Below are 21,677 nucleotides of genomic sequence, written 5' to 3'. Positions count from 1 at the left end.
AGGGGTGAGAAAGAGCAGAAAATGACTCGCCTGCTACGACCTCAATTACCACAGAGGAGATCAAAGAACTCGCTGCCACTGTGATATTTAAATTATGAGCCTGGATAGGGCCTCACTTTTCATATCTGCAAATGAAGGAAACCAAAGCCCACTGCCGCGCTCTTCCTCTCTCGTTCATTCGCCGCATCTTTGTGCCGGGGTTTGAAAGTGGTATATACTGTATAACCGTCTCATTTGCCTACCGCTGAATATTAATGAAACCGAATGCCAACTGTAGGAGCCTGTTTAATAAATTCTTACATTTTTATGAAGTCAAAATATTTTAGAATGTACGACTGTCATTCAAATGATACATAATATTGTTTACATGCATCATTTGTACTATTTGCATTGAGATTACACCGATTTGCATGACAAGTAGTTAAGTGGTACTGTCTCTTTAAGACTATCAGAAGAAAAAGTGAAAGTGAAAAATCAGCAAGAACACGGCGCAGAAGGTACAGACATTTAACGCTGAAATAAAACAATATATCGACTTCTAAAACCATTTTTTGTAACGTCCATTCAATGATTTACTACTTATCTGCCATAATCATTTTAACGTATCTTTTCAGGGAAAAATATGTATTTGATGAACTGTGATTCATAATCAGCATAATGTGTAATTCATTTGATTTAAGTTTTGAATCTACTGCTCTAGAATGAATCAAGAATAGACTGTCAAAGAGTAGCAAAGATTTTAAAAGAATCATTATTGAATAAAAATGTGTGGATGCATGAATAAGTATATACTTGGACACATTCAGTGAACTTGGAGCAATAAACGATAAATAGGACACAAAAACACCATAAAGCATCATGAAAGTTGGTCATGTGACTCATGAACTACATTTCAAATCCCCTGAAGCCATATGATACCTTTATGTAGGAAATACCTATATTTAAATAGCTATTCGAGTTGAACTCGAGAACCAAATCACTAGAACCAATTTTGTGAACTGGATAAATTATTTATTAAAGTATGGATTCAAAAGAAAGATTCATTTACAAATTGGGCATTGCTACTTCTATCAAGGAATCTAAAACATGCAAAGGAAGATTTTCACCTATAGCTTTCAATCAATCAAATGACTTCAGAATTGCAAATTCAGGGCCTAAAATGAACACTCACTAAACGCCAAATGCGAGTAAAAAGCAGTGTTGGTGAGTATGTGAAACTTTTTTTTTTTAAATCAATTCTAACAATGTCTGAGAATGTGATATGATTTAGCACACTTATCAAATCTCAAAGACTGTGTTGTAATTATTTGAATATATAATCTGATGCGCTGCATTTCAGCACTGTGATCTTTTGGTTTGCAGTAAATGCTGCTCCACACAAACTCCTTCTCCACAAACACTGTGAGTTTGAGTTGCTTATAATGTGCACTTGAAAACGCAACATGCACCAAACCTCTTGCCAAGTCTGTGATGAGAAGCATTTATAAAACTGTTGTCAACAAAAGAGAAGCATTTCAAAAGAGAAATTGCCCTGCAGTTTTCACCAAAATAAAAGAGGTGGTTTAACAATCAAAGAAAAAAACAAAACAAAATATTAGTTGTAATTGTAATTTACTGTTGTGATAACTAATATATTGTTACATATTTATAATAATAATAATTATTATTACTACTATTACTACTAATAATTATTATTATTATTACTACTATTACTAATAATAATTATTATTATTTGTATATAAATTTGAATTATTATTTTTAAATACTATACAGCTCAATAGTATTAGTAATATTTCTTTATTGATTTGTTTAGATTTTATCATTTCATTTATTATTAATAATAATAACAACAACAATAATAATAATAATAATAATAGCTATTAGATGTTTTTTTAAGGAAATAATGCGCACAGTTTTATGGCCAGTAAAAAATAGCTATGGTCTGTATATTTTCTCACGTCACCAGGCAGCCATTGGCAGGTGTGGCAAAATGCTAGTTTTAGGGCCTGCTTGTATAGCTTGTATAGATAATTCTCCTTATTATCTGTAAGGCAACAGGAAGTTTTGTTCTTGCTTTCGCAGAAGAAAGAAAGTCCTACAGGTTTGGAATGACAGGAGAGTGAGTAAATGAGGACAGAATTTTCATTTTTTGGCTGAACTATTCCTTCAACCTTCATTATCTTGATGTTTACTGAAATGAAACACTAACCAGCCCTCCAACGCTCCTCTCTCTAGCCGTTCTCTCTGTTTTTCCACTCTTTGTCTTTTTTTTTTTTTTAATTAGCATATGTGGGCTAGGGGACATTTATCACTCTCTTAACAAATCAAGGATAGCAAAACATTTAGCCGTCTGTTTTGGCAAAAACCATCCCCTGCTGCATTCCTAGGCCAGGTGTGAACATAAAATGCAATTAAATCAATATGAGAACGATAGAGAAAGAGAGAGCGAGAGAGAGAGAGAGAGAGAGAGAGAGAGAGAGCAAACATCTAAGGCTGTGTGGGGGACCTGGTATTGAATTTCAGATCTGCTGGAAAGCAGGATGTTATATAAATATTGATGAATCAGATGGCTACCTGAGAGACAGAATAGCTATCTCTTGTTATCCGGTTCCTGACTTGCCTTTGTTAACAGTCTGCGTCGCCATAGCAACAAGCAATTAAATGGCAGCATGCATTTAAACATCAGAGACCAGTTGAGATTCATGCTGCCGAACAATAGAGGAGGAAAAAAAACGCCGGCTGCGTGTGATTGCTCGGGGAATCGAAAAACGTTTCAGAGTGAGAGAGAAAAGTTGCGAGGTACCGCTAAATTGAAGGTAGACAAAGGCCGTGTAAATGCTGAAGTGCACTCTATATCTCACAATACATAAGAGCTTGAAGCCTAGTTTACTAAAGTACACATGCAACACGTATATGTAACAGTGACCTCACACTTTTCCCCATTCATTTTCTCCACAGGCATTTCAAAAACATCTCCAATAAAGCCTTGAACGAATCAACCAGCACTGAAATGAATCACAGTATTCCAACATTTGATTTCAAGCAAAAAATTATATGAAAATCCGAAGAAAAATTTTTATTCTACTTATTTTTTGAGAATGAGACAGACCACTTGTAGAAAAATGAATGGGAAAAATAATAAAATTGTAAACATTGAAGTAGACTAATATAGAAATATTATTTTAGAATCATTTAAAATTTTTATTAATATTTAGAATTTTATATTATACTTTATTTTAATTTTAGTTTAAGTAATTTTAAGTTTTTGTCATTTTTATTCATTTTCTTTCTTTTTTTAATGTTTATACTGTTTTAATTCATTTCTATTTCAGTTTTAGTTATTTTAGTAACTAAATATTACTAATTGCCTTGACAACAAGCCGAAATACAGTTAAGGGTTTTATTTTAATGTGGTAAGGTTTTATTTTATTTCACGTTACTTTTTTAAATAGGTTTAGTTAAGGGTTGAATCAGATCTGACAGATACTAAATAAAGCCATCAACTTATAGTTGATTAAAAGTTCAAAAACAAAATATTGCTAAATATATAGCGATTTTAAGAGTGATTATGTAATTTGCTGTGCATTACGGTTATGTCTGGTCACTGCTAGCTCTTTATTTCCATGGTAACACCTTCTCTTCTGACTGGTCGATATCTCATTAGTATTATAGATAGTTTAGTTCTTCAAAATATATTTGGTTATTAACCACGCTTTTATTAAGTTGAAGCACTACAGAAGATCCAATCAGCACTTAACACCCTCAGAGCTCACGGCAGGTCTATCATTATCACTAAAAATCAGTTTCTGTATGAAGAAAATAAATTAGATGTTTACTTTGAGATCTCTACTGTGCTCAGTATGCAAAAACTTCAAGCGGACACATGATTGGTTGAGGTATTTGGCGTCCTCTATTCAGAAACAACACTATTGAGGGTGCATTAGGAAACATCCACATAAATGCATTGATACGATGTGTTGAGTGGTGCTGATACTGAAAAATTAAGAGCCTTCAGGGTCCACTCTACCGTTATAATCCTATTACTAATGATCTTCCATTGAAAAAACAAATTACTCAAGTATGATAGCCTTTGAATATGTTAGCGCTAAGCCGCGCTTATTACCTGAAACATCAAATATCGCTGGACCGAATCGGTGATTCATCCTCGCAATTCATCGTGTTAATGTGGATACTCGGGTTTGCCAAATAAAGAAGGGAAGCTGAAATAAAGGGCTGAAGCATTGGTCTCATTATGTGTGGAGAGGGAGGGGGCGAGACGGAGCTTTGATCACCCAGCGAGGCCTACTCCTGCTTTCAAGGCTGTCTTTGACATAAAGGAGCATTAGTGATCTTTTGTGCACCTAGAAAGGGTTTTAAAAAGAGAATGAGAAGAGGCATGAAAGACTACAAAACAAATGAAACTGTGAGTAAAAAGGAGAATAGGCCGATCTGTCAGCTATTCCCTTTATTTATAATCAAAGTGACTGTTTAGCTGTTTCGTGAACCGACGTTTTGTCCTTCACTGCTGCAGTGATTATGATTAATTATGCCAGGGGTTTTCTTAATCCAATGACAACGTCAGTCACTCAAATATGATGATCTCCTTGCTACATGTAGATAAGGTAGCTGCACGTTTTCTAGTATACAAACTTAATTGAACTGACTGTGCAAGCATTAAAGGGATAGTTCACCCAAAAATGAAGATTCTGTCATCATTTACTCACCCAAGTTGTTGCAAACCTGTTTGAGTTTCTTTCGTCTGTTGAACACAAAAAAAAGATATTCTGAAGAATGTTGGTAACCAAATAGTTGCTGGTAGCCATTGACTTCCATAGTGTATTTTTTTTCTTTCTATGGAAGTCAATGGCTACCGGTTACAGTCTTGCTGTTTTTTTGTATTACCAAAATGTTTTTCAATTGTCTGTTGATTACGTAATACATTGACTTGAGTTATAACCTTTACAAGTGTACTAACAGTACGTATGTATATTGACTACACATTTCAAGATGAATTTTCAGCGACTCTTTCTGCAGGTAGGTAGATCTTTACGCCTGTAGGTGGCGTCTTTATGAGTGAGTCAATGAACCGATTAATTGAACGCTGATTCGTTTAGGAACTGACTTTATGAATAAGTAATTGAATTGCTCTCTAAACCTATTCATTTCAAAAAAACATTCAGGAACGAAAAAAATGACAATTTTTTTATGAATGAGTCATGAGTCATTAAATCAGACATTTAAAAAAATTGTTCAGCAACACTGATTTACTCAGGATTAATTCTCTCTCTTAATTTTGTTTCAATTGTCTGGCTCACTCATTTTATTTATAATATATAATACACAACATTAGTATAACAATATTAGTTACAATATTGTACACACATCTTTATATTTATTTATTTTTTATCCACAGAATATTCAATTTTCTGATACACTTGTAAGGGCTATACCTTGATATATTATACAATCAAGACATCAATATTTTAGTAATACATTTTCTGTAAACTATATGGTGGATATTCTGCTTCTCACAAGGTGCCTTTAATAATAACGAAACGTGAGCATCTGTCCAAGCCTTTGCCATTTTCCATCTATGACCTGAGAGTCATGTCTCTCCCTCCATCTACACAATTGGATTTTTCACACCCTCATGCAGCTTTGATGATTTTCAAAGCTTCACATCTGTCCTCCTGTGTTTTACAGAACAGAAACCAGTGACTGTGCATGGTGACAGTCCGGACTAGCGAGTCGATGCAGGTGGTCATCCTTTCCTTTCATCACGTCGCTGTTAGTCTGAGCGGAGAGGTACAGTGAGACCGTGATGTTGGAGGCCAGTTTGTGTGCCAGCCCGGAACAGATGAGATGGGCTTTGATGTTTGGTGGGGGCCCGAGTCGCTCAAGCAGCTCAGATCCAATTTCTGACCCTTTTGTCGGCACACACTCTGGGGTCAGAACTCTAATACCCCTTTGGCCTGTCAAGAGGGAGGGATTCTGATCCCTGCACAAACTCAGAACAACAGCAATTTCCAAGTAAGACTAGAGCCGTTGATATTAACCAGCGTGAACCACAAGGAATTAAAATGCCGCATTAGATGGGCGACTGCAGGGTCTGATGCCGATTCACTATAGATTCGGTAGGGCTGGCTATTGACACAGATTTCACGAATTGATTCCTATTCACAAGCTCTTGATTCGATTCCGATCTTGATTCATTTGGATATATATCAGGTACAATGTTCATTCATGTTTATTTCGTGCTATTGTTGTAAAGTGGAAGAGATGATCTGTTCACATGCGCTCCGTGCTGTCGCTTTAAATGAAGCACCTACAGCAATCATTAAATAGCAGCAAAATTTCAAAATTTAAAAGCTAAAACTTTGTTTCTTGTCAAAAGTAACAAGGTACAAATCTTGTTTATGTAAAGTTTATGTGGGGTGTAAATATACTCATCTAATTGGCAATTTACTTGCACGCTATGAACTGAACTGCTTCCGCATCAATGAACACGATAGCTCACTTGCTCTGCTCTTTCCTCAAACACTTTGAATAGGAAGGTGACGTAATTTTGGTCTAGAATCGAAGTACTACATGTCTGCCATCTAGTGGTAGGGAATGCAAATGAGATATTACACCATATTAGGAACTACAGTCTATTTGATTAAGTATGACGTCTCATCGCAATTTTGCGACTTTGGCGCTAAGAGGGTTAAACAACGTGGCGCAAGACGTGAAAATGACAACTGCGTCGGGCTGAAACTAGCAAAAAACACTTGCGTCACGCCTGGCGCTGCATTGCGCCAGGTGTATGATAGGGCCCTCAGAGTCATAACAGGGACACGCAACAAACAGCTGTCGCGATCATCTCGAATAGGATAAAGACAGCCGTGGGTAATGCGACCGCGTCGACCGGCTGTCTCTGCCAGATGTGACATTTCGTTGCGTTTCGCCTAAATGGCTCCGATAAAGAGTTCACTTGTGCGGTCCGGAGAGGATGAGACCAGCCTAAATGAGAACAGATGAGCCTGGCAGGCAATTCTCATTCAGCGCCGGGCTCGGTCCAATAATGAGGTGGATCTCAATTATGCCGCCACGGCGCTGTGAAATGGACCGGGGGCTCCCACCTCGATGCCTCCGGAGGCCCTTCAAGCCCCCACGTCCAAATTGAACTGATGGAGCAGAAAAGCCATTTTGATTTTCGTTCTCACCTCTGAAAACAAGGTTTGGTAGTGATAATGCCAGGCTGCCGTGGGCATCTGCCGTGCGCTCGCGAAGGGGGTCAGCCGTGGCATCGGTGGGTCCCTATCGGACGTGCCGTATAGGGGCGTAATTGGATTTGTGCTGACAGTCTGTTGACACAGACATTATTAATTGGGGTGGCTGGATTGACACCCACTTAGATAGCCACATCATAAATGCATGAAACTCTGCGCGATAATTGCAATCGCTCCGCTAACTGCGGTGGGCTTGATTAATGATGCCGTCATCAGCATATGCCATAGCTGACCTCATGGTTATTGAGTTAGCGGGCTAATCAGAGAAGAGGTGGAACGTCTATGGCTCATTCGCACTCGAGAGAGGCACGAAAGATTGTTGAGGCTCTTCAAACAACTCTTATAACCTAATGAATGCAACAGTTGCCAGTAGAAGCAGTAGAAGCAACAACCCAGCACAGCGGGATCACTAAAACATGGCCTAAAACAGGCTCAATGCTATGAAGCATAGTGAATGACATAAAATAAAAATGCTAGAAAAATACAATTATTTATTTAAAGATGTTGATTATAGAAAAAACATAATTTAAGTTTATTGCAAAATATGCATCTTATACATACAAATATTTAGAACAAACAAATAAGCAGTTTGAGAGCTTCATGGAAGTGGGCTAGCACTATGTGCTTGTCACAGTTCCCTGATTGGTGGAGATTTCACTGCAGATTCATGGGTAATGTAGTTTTTTCACAAGTCATTTTGCTGTTGAACATGATAAATTAAAATAATGCAGGCTGATGTCTTCAACAGAAGCATATTAACAACCCTGTAGCTCACAGTATGTATGTTTTAAAGATTTGCCTTGTTTTCATGAGACAGAAAATACTAGTACAATTATTTAAAATAATAAAGAAATTATATTATAACAAAGTTATTATTACAACATTGACAAATTAAGCACACAATTATAAACAAATATATTTTTTGTGGCCTTGTTAACTGATTTTTTATATTTTCAGAAATATCCATGATTATGAGATATAATACTAGCACAACCATCATATTACTGTTACAATTACTCAAATCCATAGTTATTACATTAACTGGCACATCTGTGTTAAGTACATTCTAGTGATCACCTCTATAACCATTTTCAAAACTACTGGCATATAAAGTTGTGTGAATCAAAGATATAAACTCAGGGAACTCTATAGGTAACGGAATCATCTAGACTATAAAAAAAGATTTTTCAAAGTTGTAAATAAAACAGATTATTGGAGTACGTTTCATGTGATTGTGTCCTACAGGTGTGGTGCCCAATAGTCTGGGTCTACACAGCCTGCAACCCAGTCCAGTGGCTCCAGACAGCCAGGATCAATCTCCGACCGAACTGCAGTACCGCAAAAAAGTCCAGCACCGCCGATTCTCCATGGAGGTGAGTCACGTTTAATCATCTCATCCTTCTCCATGCTAAAGCCCAGCCAAGTGTCCTTTCCAGAAGCTTTGATGGAGTCCTAGTGATCCGAACAGAACAACACAAGCTCTGCTTGTAATCTTGTCTGAGTCCTTAATAAAGTCCTTGCCAGAGGCACTAAAGCCTCGTTATCAAACGCTTTGTTTCTCTTTAAGGTGAGACTAGGTAAATCCACATAAAAGTACTAAAGCAATGATAAGTTTTTGTCTAACTGCCATAAAACACTCCTTTACTATGGTAATCACAGTTATATGGAGGCCCTAATGGGACATGATGACAGTAAAAATATTAGATGGGAAAATTATATTTTAACACTTTTGCATTCTCACGAAACTCGCTCGCAAAACGTTTGTGATGGAAATAATATGAGGTGGGAAGAAAAACTATATTTCAGTGCTTTAGCGAGTGACTTCAACGTATCTTGAGGGAATGCAATAGTTTTGCAAAGAATGCAAAGTTTCTCAGGGAAATTAACGAGTTTTGTGAAAGAACACAAAGTTTCACAAGGGATCGCAATAGTTTTGTAAAAGAATGCAAAGTTGCTCAGGGGATCACAATAGTTTTGTGAAAGAATGCAAAGTTGCTCAGGGGATCACAATAGTTTTGCGAAAATTGCGATAAAATTTAAAGTTTTTCGGGTGAATGCAATACTTTTGCAAGAGAATACAAAGTTTCTCGGGGGAATGCAATACTTAAGCATTTTTTAAAAATGATTATTCCTAATATATTTCTAAAATGATTTTCACAATGCAAATCGTTATAAATAAAAAAGTTAAGTATTCAGTCACATTACTTATTTTTGCATATTGGTAAAATTATTCTGTAAATGTGTTTCCATCATAGTTTTCCTTGTGTTCAATCATAGTCACTGCAATGCTTTCATACAGATTTTTGTATATATATATATATTTTTTTTTTTTGTCTAATTTTCTCAAATTTTGTTGTGGTAACTATGGGATTTCAGCAGAAATTGTGGTTTCCATGGTGAATATCTATACTGAAATACATACATACATATATATGAATATATATATACACACATAACACATATAAGACACATATATGTATTATAGTGTCATAAATAAGCAAGTTCAAAACACAAAACAAACCATGCCAACTGGATTGGTGAATGACAACAACAGACTAACCAGAGACTGCATGAGGCTGCTGCCTTTTACTCCTCTCTTCTACCATAATCATCCATGCAATTTAGTATCTGTATGAGAGAAGAGCCTCAGTTGGAGGCACATGAGAAAGATGGAGTCCATCATTAAATGGAGTGGAAGTATTACCTGTAAGTTAGTCCAGCGCCACAAAAGACTGACTCCGCATTCGGAGTGTTCTTTGCCTCGGCTGTCAGCTTTCTTATTCAGTGGCCATGAATCTAGAGGGGGAAAATTGGAATGAATGCCCTCTCCCATTTTCAAATCCGACGGCTTCTTTCTGCTCTCGCAAACCTTTTATCTGCACCGTGCACCCTTATTTTATCCCCACAGGCATGACGGGAGAGAGCCGAGGAGAAAGGAGGACTTTTTATTCCCTGATTTTATTGAGAATCGCTGGCTAGTTTTATTGCACGACCGTACAAACTCAGCCACAAGGCAGAGTGGGAGGAATCACAGGGAACGCTCTCATTTTTCAGAGCACCTAAGATTCCCCCTCATTGCCGTGCTATTTTTGGGCCTCTCTTAACCATGGCGATGAATCGAGTTACGAACTAACTCCATCAGAGCTTCTTAAATGCAAGAAGATTGTTGGTTATACTTCAGCCTGTCGTAAGATACAATATTTTGTCCTACCCTGCCTTGGCGTGTTAAGATTATGCCAGAATCCTTTATTGAGTGAGAGTCTTCGTACTGGAGAAAAGTGACAGGTTTTCACATTGTCATGCTGAGTTCGTCATGGTAAGAATAGTCAGCTCTGCCTATAGGCGTAGAGTTGTGTTGCGCGGTGGAGAAAGCTGTCATATTCACCTTGACATGCTGTGTTTTCATATGTGTGCTAGCCGAACGCTAATAACTGACAGCTCTTTGATGTGTGTGCAGGATGTAACTAAGAGGATGTCTCTGCCCATGGATATTCGTCTCCCGCCAGAGTTTCTGAAGAAGTTGCAGATGGAAAGCCCTCCACCGTGCAAACCGCTCAGCCGCATGTCCAGAAGAGCCTCACTGGTTAGTAACCAAACTAAACTCACTTAGACAGTTAGTTAGCAATCAAAACGAGGACATTACATAGTCTAAGTTCACATTAATAACTACAGACTAACAGAAACTCTAACCCCCCTAAACTTTTTGCATTTAAAATTGAATAACTACAATTAAAAACTAAAAAGAAAAAAAGAATATTATATAAAGATGTAGTTAATATCTCAACAAAATTGCTAGAAAAGCAAACCTGTCTGCATACATACAAATCCTGTTCCAAAAACATAAGAGCTTCCTACCCAGACAACATTTTTAGGCATTATAGGCATACAACAGTACACAGATACCCATTTAATTTCTTTTCTTTTTAATCTTAAACTATGGAAGCCCGTTTGCACCACTGAATAAAAAATAAAAGAGGTAACTGTGAATTTTTATCTCGCAATTCAGAATTTTTTTTTCAGAATTGTGTGATACAAACTCGCACTTGCGAGTTATATAGTATTGCATGATATAATCTAGCAATTGCGAGAAGAAAAAAAAACCTCAGAAGCATTGCCTTATATGCAGATGATACCATTGTATTTCTATCAGAACTTGGAAAATCAATACCATCTCTTTTAAAGCTTATGGACCTGTTTGGCAAATTCTCTGGTTTTAAAGTAAATGAAGGGAAATCCTCAATTATGTTTCTCAATGAACAGGAGAGAATAAATCCAAAGGTAGCACACCCATTTATAAATGCGGTAAATGGTTTTGATTACCTAGGAATTAAAATAACCCCTAAAATATGCTCCCTTAGTTCAGCGAATTATGAACCTTTATTATCTAAATTGTCTGAAGAGACAGCTAGATGGATGACACTGCCCCTGTCTTTAATGGGAAGAATAAATGTAATCAAGATGACCATACTTCCGATCAATGTGTTGGGAGTCCCTGCGTATGCGCAATGTGAACGTGTACAGGTGATTGGAGACCACATAAAAAAAATTTAAAAAAAAAAAATATATATATATATATATATATATATATATATACACCGTATATATAAAGTATTGTGTATTGTATATATATATCAAGGAATAGTTAGAATAGTTTTTTTTTCTTTTTTTGGTTCAGCATGTTCAGAAGTGTCCACTTATGCTCTCCTGCTTCTTCTGTTCGAAAATGTGCTTTACCTCGCCTATCACTCAATACCCTTAGATACAAGAATACTGTCAAATTATTTATTATAAATATTGAATGAGTTGAGACTACAGGATGGTTTTTGTCTATCAGCTCCATTTACTGCACCACAGTCAGACAGAAAATCCTTAGAGTGTTGACAAAATAATCATATTTTGCACATCACACATCTATAAAATGCTGCAGACATTAATATGACCAAATTAAAATGAGGGACACCAGCACAATTACTTAAACTAATAAAGAGGGGGAAAATTGGAATGAATGCCCTCTCCCATTTTCAAATCCGACGGCTTCTTTCTGCTCTCGCAAACCTTTTATCTGCACCGTGCACCCTTATTTTATCCCCACAGGCATGACGGGAGAGAGCCGAGGAGAAAGGAGGACTTTTTATTCCCTGGCTTTATTGAGAATCGCTGGCTAGTTTTATTGCATGACCGTACAAACTCAGCCACAAGGCAGAGCGGGAGGAATCAGAGGGAATGCTGTCATTTTTCAGAGCACATTGCCGTGCTATTTTTGGGCCTCTCCTAACCGCGGCGATGAATCGAGTTACAAACTAACTCCATCAGAGCTTCTTAGATGCGAGAAGATTGTTAGATATACTTCAGCTCTTTGTAAGATACAATATTTTGCCCTGCCCTGCCTTGGCGTGTTGAGATTACTGCACAATCCTTTATTGAGTGAGAGTCTTCATACTGGAGAAAAGTGACAGGTTTTCTCATTGTCATGCCGAGTTCATCATGGTAAGAATAGTCGGTTCTGTCTATAGGCGTAGAGTTGTGTTGCGTGGTGGAGAAAGCTGTCATATTCACCTTGACACGCTGTGTTTTCATGTGTGCTAGCTGAACGCTAATAGCTGACAGCTCTTTGATGTGTGTGCAGGATGTAACTAAGAGGATGTCTCTGCCCATGGATATCCGTCTCCCACCAGAGTTTCTGAAGAAGTTACAGATGGAAAACCCTCCACCGTGCAAACCGCTCAGCCGCATGTCCAGAAGAGCCTCACTGGTTAGTAACCAAACTAAACTCACTTCAAAAGTTACTGATGCAATCTAAACGAAGACATTTCATAGTTTAAGTTAATGCTAATAACTGCAGAGTAACCGAAACCCTAACCCCGCTAATTAAAATAGAACAACTGCAATTTTAAAAAACATTATTTATGAAGATGTAGTTAATTTCTTGAAACAAAACTATATTCTACATACACACTGATTCTGTTCCAAAACCAGAGCTTCCTACCCAGGCAACTTTTTTAAGCATTATAGCCATATAATAGTACACAGATACCTATTTTTTTATTATTATTAATTAATTAATTTTTGTTTTTACAAAATCTTGAGCAACAAACGTGTTTCTGCAGATAATGCAATCCCAGAATGCACTGCAACAAGCTTGTGGGGAAAATCTTTTTTTTTTTTTAAATTAGGGTAATACCATTTATGAACACATTCTATATTGAGTACCGAAAAACATTGCTAATTAAAAAAAAATGTTTTTCAGTGGCCTTGGTCCTGGAAGTATTGTTTCCATTCATTTTCCCCATGTTTAAGAGTTATAAGGCATGACTTTTACAAACTTTGATTTGAAGCAAAAAAAGAAAAATCCGAAAATCCGACAAATAGACAAAAACGGCTTTAATGACTGATAGAATTACAATGCTATGAAGCATAGTGAATGACATAAAATAAAAATGCTAGAAAAATACAATTATTTATTTAAAGATGTTGATTATAGAAAAAACATAATTTAAAGTTTATAAGCAAAATATGCATCTTAAACATACAAATATTTAGAACAAACAAATAAGCAGTTTGAGAGCTTCATGGAAGTGGGCTAGCACTATGTGCTTGTCACAGTTCTCTGATTGGTGGAGATTTCACTGCAGGTTCATGGGTAATGTAGTTTTTTCATAAGTCATTTTGCTGTTGAACATGGTAAATTAAAATAATGCAGGCTGATGTCTTCAACAGAAGCATATTAACAACCCTGTAGCTCACAGTAGGTATGTTTTAAAGGTTTATAGGTTTTTTCCTCAAAATTAATTCCACTATGGAGAAAATAAATAGTAGTTTTACTTCCAGAGCCCAATTACTGCACTCTAGTGATCATTAAGTTCAACTCTAGTTTACTGTCAAGCTATACTATTGCTTTCAAACTTATTGTGAATAGTGCAATACACAACGGGTTTGTGCACTTTTAATGAGTTGTGTACTTACTACTTAGCATGCCCCTCATCTACAAAACAGCCTCAGCAGCGCTGAAAAATATTGAGAAAAAATACTTACACATGATAAATAACACAACATAAGGTGCATTCACAGCATTACTAAAAGAACTGCTATAAAAAAAACATTATCATAAACGTCTTCTACAGCCATTTTTCTCTTTTTCTCAGGTTTGCATGCTTTCAAAGCATTGGTCGCATTCGCATACTTACGCAGAATGTTTTTTTTTTTTTTTGTCTAACTCAGCATGTCCTTCTGCTACAAACAGAAAAACCTCAGTGGTTCCTACACAATGCCCTTCACTCGCTCCACTTCACATTAAACAATACTAGCAACCCTAACAACAGCCTCACTTTACATGTTGATATCCACGCACTGTTTACAGCTCAAAAAACTATTCATAAATGTTGTCACCAAACAATAAATTGAAGACACTTTGCTCACACTGTATTGCATTCTTTTCCAGTCGGACATTGGCTTTGGGAAACTGGAGACCTATGTGAAGTTGGGAAAACTAGGAGAGGTAAGATGTTTTCAGTTCCCTGGGTGAAGAAAAAAAAAATAGATGCTATAAGCAAAAATTAAAAACATAAAACAGCAGTCATTGAAATGAAGAACCAAATGTGTTCATTACGAGATTCCCCGCAGGCAATTACAGTGAATATGAGTCGTATTGAATGTGGATTCTGATTTAATGGGCTTTTTTTTTTTGGCATGAAGAGACATCAGTCTCTAATATGCTCAAAGCTGTACAGCGACTAGCCCGTCAATTTTCCATTAAGTGCAACAAAGCATGCACATTGCAAATTGTGAGAAATAATGTACTACATACAACCCTAAGGAATACCGTATCTAATGAATGTGTGAGAAAAACCTGAAGTATTGGAAAAAATACTGGACAAGGACTGCAGTGAGTTCACCTCAATAACGAAACAAATAGCAGTAATATCTTTGTATCAGCAGTTAAAAACGTTTTCATTAATGTTTAAAGGTGCTTTTAGCTCTGCCTGGAAAAGTTAGGGAAATTAATAAAATCTTTAAAAGTGTGCTATGGTTTCAGTCTCTTTTGTGAGTGAAATATCTGTTATATCGCAAACCTTGACCAATTATAGGCATGTCATTTAGCAGACACTTTTATACAAATTAATTTACATGGATGAGCAATTTACAAGGACAATCACCTTGGAGGAATCTTTGGTCTTGCTAAGTAAATGATGGGATATAGTTCATGGATTTACCTGAAGGCTTTGAAGCAAACTTCAAAAAAAAAAGAAATTAATACTTTTTTCCAGCAAGGACACATTAAATTGATCAAAAGTAACAGTAAAGACATTAATGTAAAAAAAAATTATTAAAAAAAAAAAGGCTGTTTTTTGGAACTTTTATAACCATTTTCACAAAAATATTAAGCACAAGTGTTTTCAAAATGTCTCTTGAAAAATTTATAAAGGAAATGTGACACTGAATGACTGCTGAAAATTCAGCTTTGCATCACAGGAATAAATTACATTTTATAATATACATAGAAAACACTCTTAAATTCTAATAACATTTCACCAAGGCTGCCACCCAGTGGCTGCTGAGCTCACGCTAGAGGGAACATACCATGATGCACTGCATTACAAAACATGTCAGGACATGAGAGGTCAGAGTTAGGCATAATTCAGAAAGCAATTCTTTTATAGCTCTGGGACTTCATTTAAGCATCAACTTGTTTCAGATTTAATGTTGCGGGGATCCCTTTCTCTAAAGAAAAATCTGAGATGCAGAAAAAAATATCTTAAATTGTGTTCCGAAGATGAACGAAGGTCTTACGGGTTTGGAACAACACGAGGGTGAGTAATTAATGACAGAATTTTCTTTTTTGGGTGAACTAACCCTTTAAGTTAAACAGTCGATTTTAACTATTTAAATTAGGGTGTATTCACACCAGGAAAGTCCGCTAGTTCACTTTCTTTGGTCCGGACCAAATACAAAGTTTATTTTTTTTGTTTGGTGCGGTTCGCTTTCACACTGCCCTTTTTGCAAGTGAACCAGAAACTGTAAACAAAACCACACATGTGCTTAAGGTCATCCATTCATTGGTTTATCCATTCAACCGTACCAGAGTTCGTTTGGAAGCGGACCGAGACCACCTCTTCAGCTGGGTCTCGGTACGGTTGTTTGGTCCGCACCCGAGTGCGATTGCTGTATTCACACCTGCCCAAAAGATCCGCACCAAGGGGGGAAACGAACTTGAGTTCGATTCAATTGAACCAAACAAGACAGGTGTGAATACACCCTTAGACATTAGTTACATTTGCAAACAAGGCACCACTCATATTTTCTCTCTAGACACATTTAACCATTTAAACTAGCCAATTTAAATAAACAAATCTAACCATTTAAATGAGAAATTAGTTGAATTAGATTAATTTAACTCTCTACACTCAAAATAAATCATGCCATAGTTTATTATTAAATATTTGCATATATTTAAATATTTCCATAAGGTATTCCTTTAATTTGAATAAACTGAATAAATTTAACTGGTAAAAAAATATGGCTAGCTGTGGAACAAGCTAGATTCACTTAGTTAAAATGTATGAGATTGGTTTACATATTGTAAATTAGATTTCTGACAATTATATATACCTGGTTATTGTGCATTTAAACGCATTCAGTTCATTAGTATTATTATATAAATATGTTTTATTCATGTATGACTGATGAATAAGTTAATGTTAAAACTGTAATGGATGGAAATCCTATATGCAATTAATATACATAAATCTTAAATATAGGCAAAACATTTCTATTGTTGACATGAGTCAGATTCTCTTTATGAACTATTAGTATGTTGTCGAGATGATTGCTGGACTATCATTGCCACCACTAGAACTTTTTTGCTTTCTCAGCACTCAAACTCATTCAATCTAGTCTTTTTTTATTTATTCAACGTCGCATGTCAAAATATCTAAATGAATAGGTATAACCTTTTGTTTTAGAAAAAAATCCCATTTATGAACTTTATGAAATAATACACCAAACTGCCTTTTGATCATGCCAAAGAGCTCTTGACTGTTGCTCAGTCCTCCAGAAGAAACATTAAGTTAGAAAATTGAATTCTGTCTTTCCTGACACAACCTTTTAACGTCACAAGCACACCCTGACACGCACTCCTCAGGCAACCCTGGATAGCTGACACGGACTCGGACATAAATGCTTTTTTAAAGCCATCCTGTTCGATAAAAATGCCGTTGTGTTTAATCCTCCTCAGGATTAGTCCAGTGGGCTAATCAATCCGATCGTGACAGCAGCCACATGTGTCTTTCCCATATCTCCACCTCGCAGCTTCCCCAAAACTACCCTCCAGTCAAGCAGACGTCAGACTGTGATAGGAGAATATTCTCAAAACAACTGTGACAGCCCTGATCTGATATATTCAAATGATGTCTGCTGGCTTCATTTAAAAGCTTTGACGTATAGAATAACAGCACTGAAATGAAAAGAGATTTTATGATCATAACGCAGCAGGAATATGATGGATGTCTCTGTATGACTAGGGGCGTGGGCTGTATCCTGTACGAAATGGCGACAGGCCGTTCCATATTTCCTGGATCGACTGTCAAAGAGGAACTACACCTGATATTTCGGCTTATGGGTATGAGAGACATTTTGTGTCATTTTAATTATGTATAAATTAATATCTTGAAAATAAAGGTTCTTTATTGGCATCTTTGGTTCCATGAAGAACTTTTAGCTTTCCAATCCACAAAAGGTTCTTTATAGTGGAAAAGGGTTTTTTAGATTATTAAAATGTGCAATGAACTTTACACTATAAAAAAAAGGTTCTTTCAGAACTGTTGAAAGGTTAAAAAGAAATGGTTCTCTTGTGGCATCACTATGAAACCCCCCTTTTGAGGTTTCTTGGGCAAATGTGAAAATCTGGTTACATTTGCATATTTAAATGTTACATTTCTCATTTTAATTAGATCAATTTGTCTAGTTGAACAACGATGCACTGGCACTCAAACGTTGGTCAGAAAGGTTTTTAATGTTTTAAAAGAAGTCTCTTATGCTCACCAATGCTGCTTTTATTTGATTAAAAATACTGTAAAAACAGTAATATTGCAAAATACTATTACAATTTTTAAAAAAGTTTTCTATTTGAATTATTAAATGCAATTAAATAAATTTAATTATTAAATATTATAAAATGCTTAAATAACTAATAAGTCAATTTATTAAAGAAAATTAAATATAAATTAAGTATAGACCTCTAAGTGACATTTCAAACACTGATTAACAGCATCTAATGATTTGGAAATAGCCCATATGTTTTAGGATAATGGGGAATTTAGGCTAAAAAATAATTATATTAATAGATACTATACTAACAGCAGTAAACAACCTTTCTAATTCAACAGCTAATAGCTTTTTGCATGTCACTTTATGCACATGGATAAAACGGTGTCAGGCATAAAATAGTATTCATAAAAAAAAGTATTTAAATTAAACAAATTTTATCTATACTTGTCATGATTGAATTAAAAAAATATAGCTGAATTTTCTTCATTCAAGTTATCCGCAGTGGATGCATGTGATGTTGCCTTAAAATTTGGTGAAAATGAGGTATCTTAGAAGGCAGCTGCCTACATTTTGTATGCCTTAAAATGCTGTCCTTGTTGGAAGTGCTAACATCCGCCTCTCTGTCCTTGTAGATATTTATGTTCCAGCTTCTTCGTGGTTTATCATATTGTCATAAGAGGAAGATTCTCCACCGGGACCTGAAGCCTCAGAATCTGCTCATTAATGACAAGGGAGAACTCAAACTGGCAGACTTTGGTGAGACGTTCTTACAAGGCCTGAATATTCACAGTTGCGTTTACTTTGGTGTGCTGTACAAAGAATATCTGACTTGTTTTTTAGCACATTACCCAGCAGCGGTCTCCCATGTGACTCTTGGCTCAGATTGACCACAAAACCAGTCATAAGGGTCAATTTTACGAAATTGAGATTTATACATCTTATGAAAGCTGAATAAATAAGCTTTCCATTGATGTATGGTTTGTTAGGATAGGACAATATTTGGCCGAGATACAACTATTTGATAATCTGGAATTTGAGGGAGCAAAAAAATCAAAATATTGAGAAAATCGCCATTAAAGCTGTCCAAATGAAGTTCTTAGCAATGCATATACTAATCAAAAATTAAGTTTTGATATATTTACGGTAGGAAATGTAATTAATTAGCATTCCTAAAATACTTAAAATCCCAATGATTTTTGGCATAAAGAAAAATCAATAATTTTGACCTATACGATGTATTTTGGCTATTTCTACAAATATACCCCAGCGACCTAAGACTGGTTTTGTGGTCCAGGGTCACATATGATGATTTGAAATAAAAAACCTTTTGTCTTTAACTTTCAATTTTTGTCAATTTAATGTGTCCTTTGTAAATAAAAGTAACAATTTCTTAAATAATAATAATAATAATAATAATAATAATAACCTTTGCTAATTTATACACAGGACAAGACCACAGACCGAAAAAAAATATTACAATGAATGCACAGAAGTAATCATTCAGAGTTTGCCCTTGTATGTATTGTTTTTGCTTTTTTTATTTTCCAAAACTACTTGTTTCACAGAAAACAACTTGACTTACTGGCAAACTCTGTGATTGAGTGATTACATGCTCCTCATAAGCGCTCGTTCTAGCAGCCAGCTGTAAACATGACAACCTGTGCAATTCGATTCAGAAGCTGTGCAAAGCCAGCCAACCTAATCAGAGCTTGCCAGATCAACAAAACATCAGCCATTTTTTTATGCAATATGCATCAGGCGGTCAGTGAACAGACTGTGGGTGGTCGTGGGTGCACCGTCTGAGGCAGAATGAAGGTCTAATTATCTCACTGTAGGACACATACTAAAATTCTTACACTTCTTTCCGTAACCAGGCACCCCAACTGAGGAGAGCTGGCCCAGAATCACAGCTAATGAGGAATTCAAATCCTACCTGTTTCCTCAGTACAGAGCACAAGCGCTCATTAATCATGTGCCAAGGTACCACACGAACACCACAAACTAACTTGCATGCAACAGGACTAGCTTTTGGCTTCTTTAAATAAAATGTACAAACAAAAACACACCTGTATCTATAAATAACAACAGAGCATGTTTTGGAGACTTTGCACGCTATGAATTATAGATGGTGAATATTGTAATACACAAGCATGTGTTTTGTTTTTTTTAAGGCTTGACACAGAGGGAATAGACCTTCTTACGGCTTTTTTGCTGGTGAGTGAAAATCTGAAGAAAAAAAAGTTGGATTATTTTGATTTGAGCTAGAAACATACTTTATGCAAGTATGCAAACACAAATGTGAAGCCTCAGCCAATGCATCACAAGCTTGAGTATTTCGGGCTTGTTTATAATTAAAAGTCCCACAGTATGCAATTTTTTTTTCTGGTTATTATCTGAATTAAATGCCATTAAATGGTTATTTTTTTGTAACCAAAATACAATGTTTTCAATATACATAACTTCGTAATTTCTAAAGGAATAGGTCACCTAAAAAAAAAAAAATTGGCTGAAAATTTACTCACCCTCTGGCCATCCAAGATGTTTGTTTCTTCATGGGAACAGATTCGGTGAAATTCAGCATTACATCTCTTTCTCATCAATGAATGCTCTGCAGTGAATGGGTGCCGTCAGAATGAGAGTCCAAACAGCTGATAAAAACATCACAATAATCCACACGACTGCAGTCCATCAATTAACATCTTGTGAAGCAAAAAGCTACATCTTTTTAGGGATAAAAGAATCCTTTGTTAAGATGTTTTATCTTTAAACCATTGCTTCTACACAAACTACAGTCCATAATGTTATCCTCTCACATAAAAACCCACTGACACATTTGTTTAAAACTGTTGTGGACCATTTTCACTTGTAAACAGTGCTTGATCTGTGCATATTTCTCTCCTGATTTAGACAAGACAACTTTTCCACTGCAGAATGCAATATTATGGATAGAGGACTCATACCTTGGTTGAAAATGGTTTGAAGTTAAAGGGGTCTCAAACCCGCCCGCCGCCGCTCACTCAAGCTGGCCACCCGCTCACTCTAGGCCGTCGGCCACCGCTCACTTTAGCCCACCGCCCTCCACTCACTCTAGGCCGTCGGCCGCCGCTCACTCTAGCCCACCGCCCTCCGCTCACTCTAGGCCTCCGGCCTCCACTCACTCTAGCCCACCGTGTGTTTCGTTGTGACTTTGTTTGGCCTTCCAAAAGAGGACACGACTAGAAATCAGTGGTTAAGTTGTATTTACAACACTTTTCCAGAACAGTTCAACCCAAATATTCAGATGTGTGCAGCGCATGTTATGGAGGACTGTTTCCTGATCCTGGTAGAGTAGACTACAATGCCGGCTGTTCTGACTCAGACTGT

The 21,677-nt window shown here is 36.4% G+C and overlaps 1 protein-coding gene and 1 long non-coding RNA gene across 2 annotated transcripts in view; one reads left to right on the top strand and one right to left on the bottom strand.

The window, feature by feature from the left end:
* The window catches only part of LOC107751219 (cyclin-dependent kinase 18-like), a 57,191-nt gene that overhangs the window by 30,065 nt on the left and 5,449 nt on the right, over positions 1-21,677 (top strand). The window contains exons 3-8 of the mRNA XM_016566887.1: positions 8,517-8,644; positions 10,729-10,854; positions 14,710-14,789; positions 17,789-17,886; positions 20,189-20,294; positions 20,486-20,528. Of these exons, the coding sequence (XP_016422373.1) occupies positions 8,517-8,644; positions 10,729-10,854; positions 14,710-14,789; positions 17,789-17,886; positions 20,189-20,294; positions 20,486-20,528 (581 nt within the window). The remainder of the gene's footprint in view (positions 1-8,516; positions 8,645-10,728; positions 10,855-14,709; positions 14,790-17,788; positions 17,887-20,188; positions 20,295-20,485; positions 20,529-21,677) is intronic.
* LOC107751190 (uncharacterized) lies at positions 8,651-10,061 on the bottom strand. The gene is made up of 3 exons (XR_001641214.1): positions 9,976-10,061; positions 9,832-9,899; positions 8,651-8,723 (listed from the first exon to the last, which is right to left on the bottom strand). It is a non-coding gene; the product is annotated as an uncharacterized LOC107751190 (long non-coding RNA).

The sequence above is a fragment of the Sinocyclocheilus rhinocerous genome, unplaced genomic scaffold (assembly GCF_001515625.1).
Source record: "Sinocyclocheilus rhinocerous isolate Xijiao unplaced genomic scaffold, SAMN03320098_v1.1 scaffold362, whole genome shotgun sequence".
NCBI lineage: Eukaryota > Metazoa > Chordata > Actinopteri > Cypriniformes > Cyprinidae > Sinocyclocheilus > Sinocyclocheilus rhinocerous.
The sequence above is the reverse complement of the archived record's forward strand: the minus strand, read 5'-3'. Positions and strand labels throughout refer to the sequence as shown.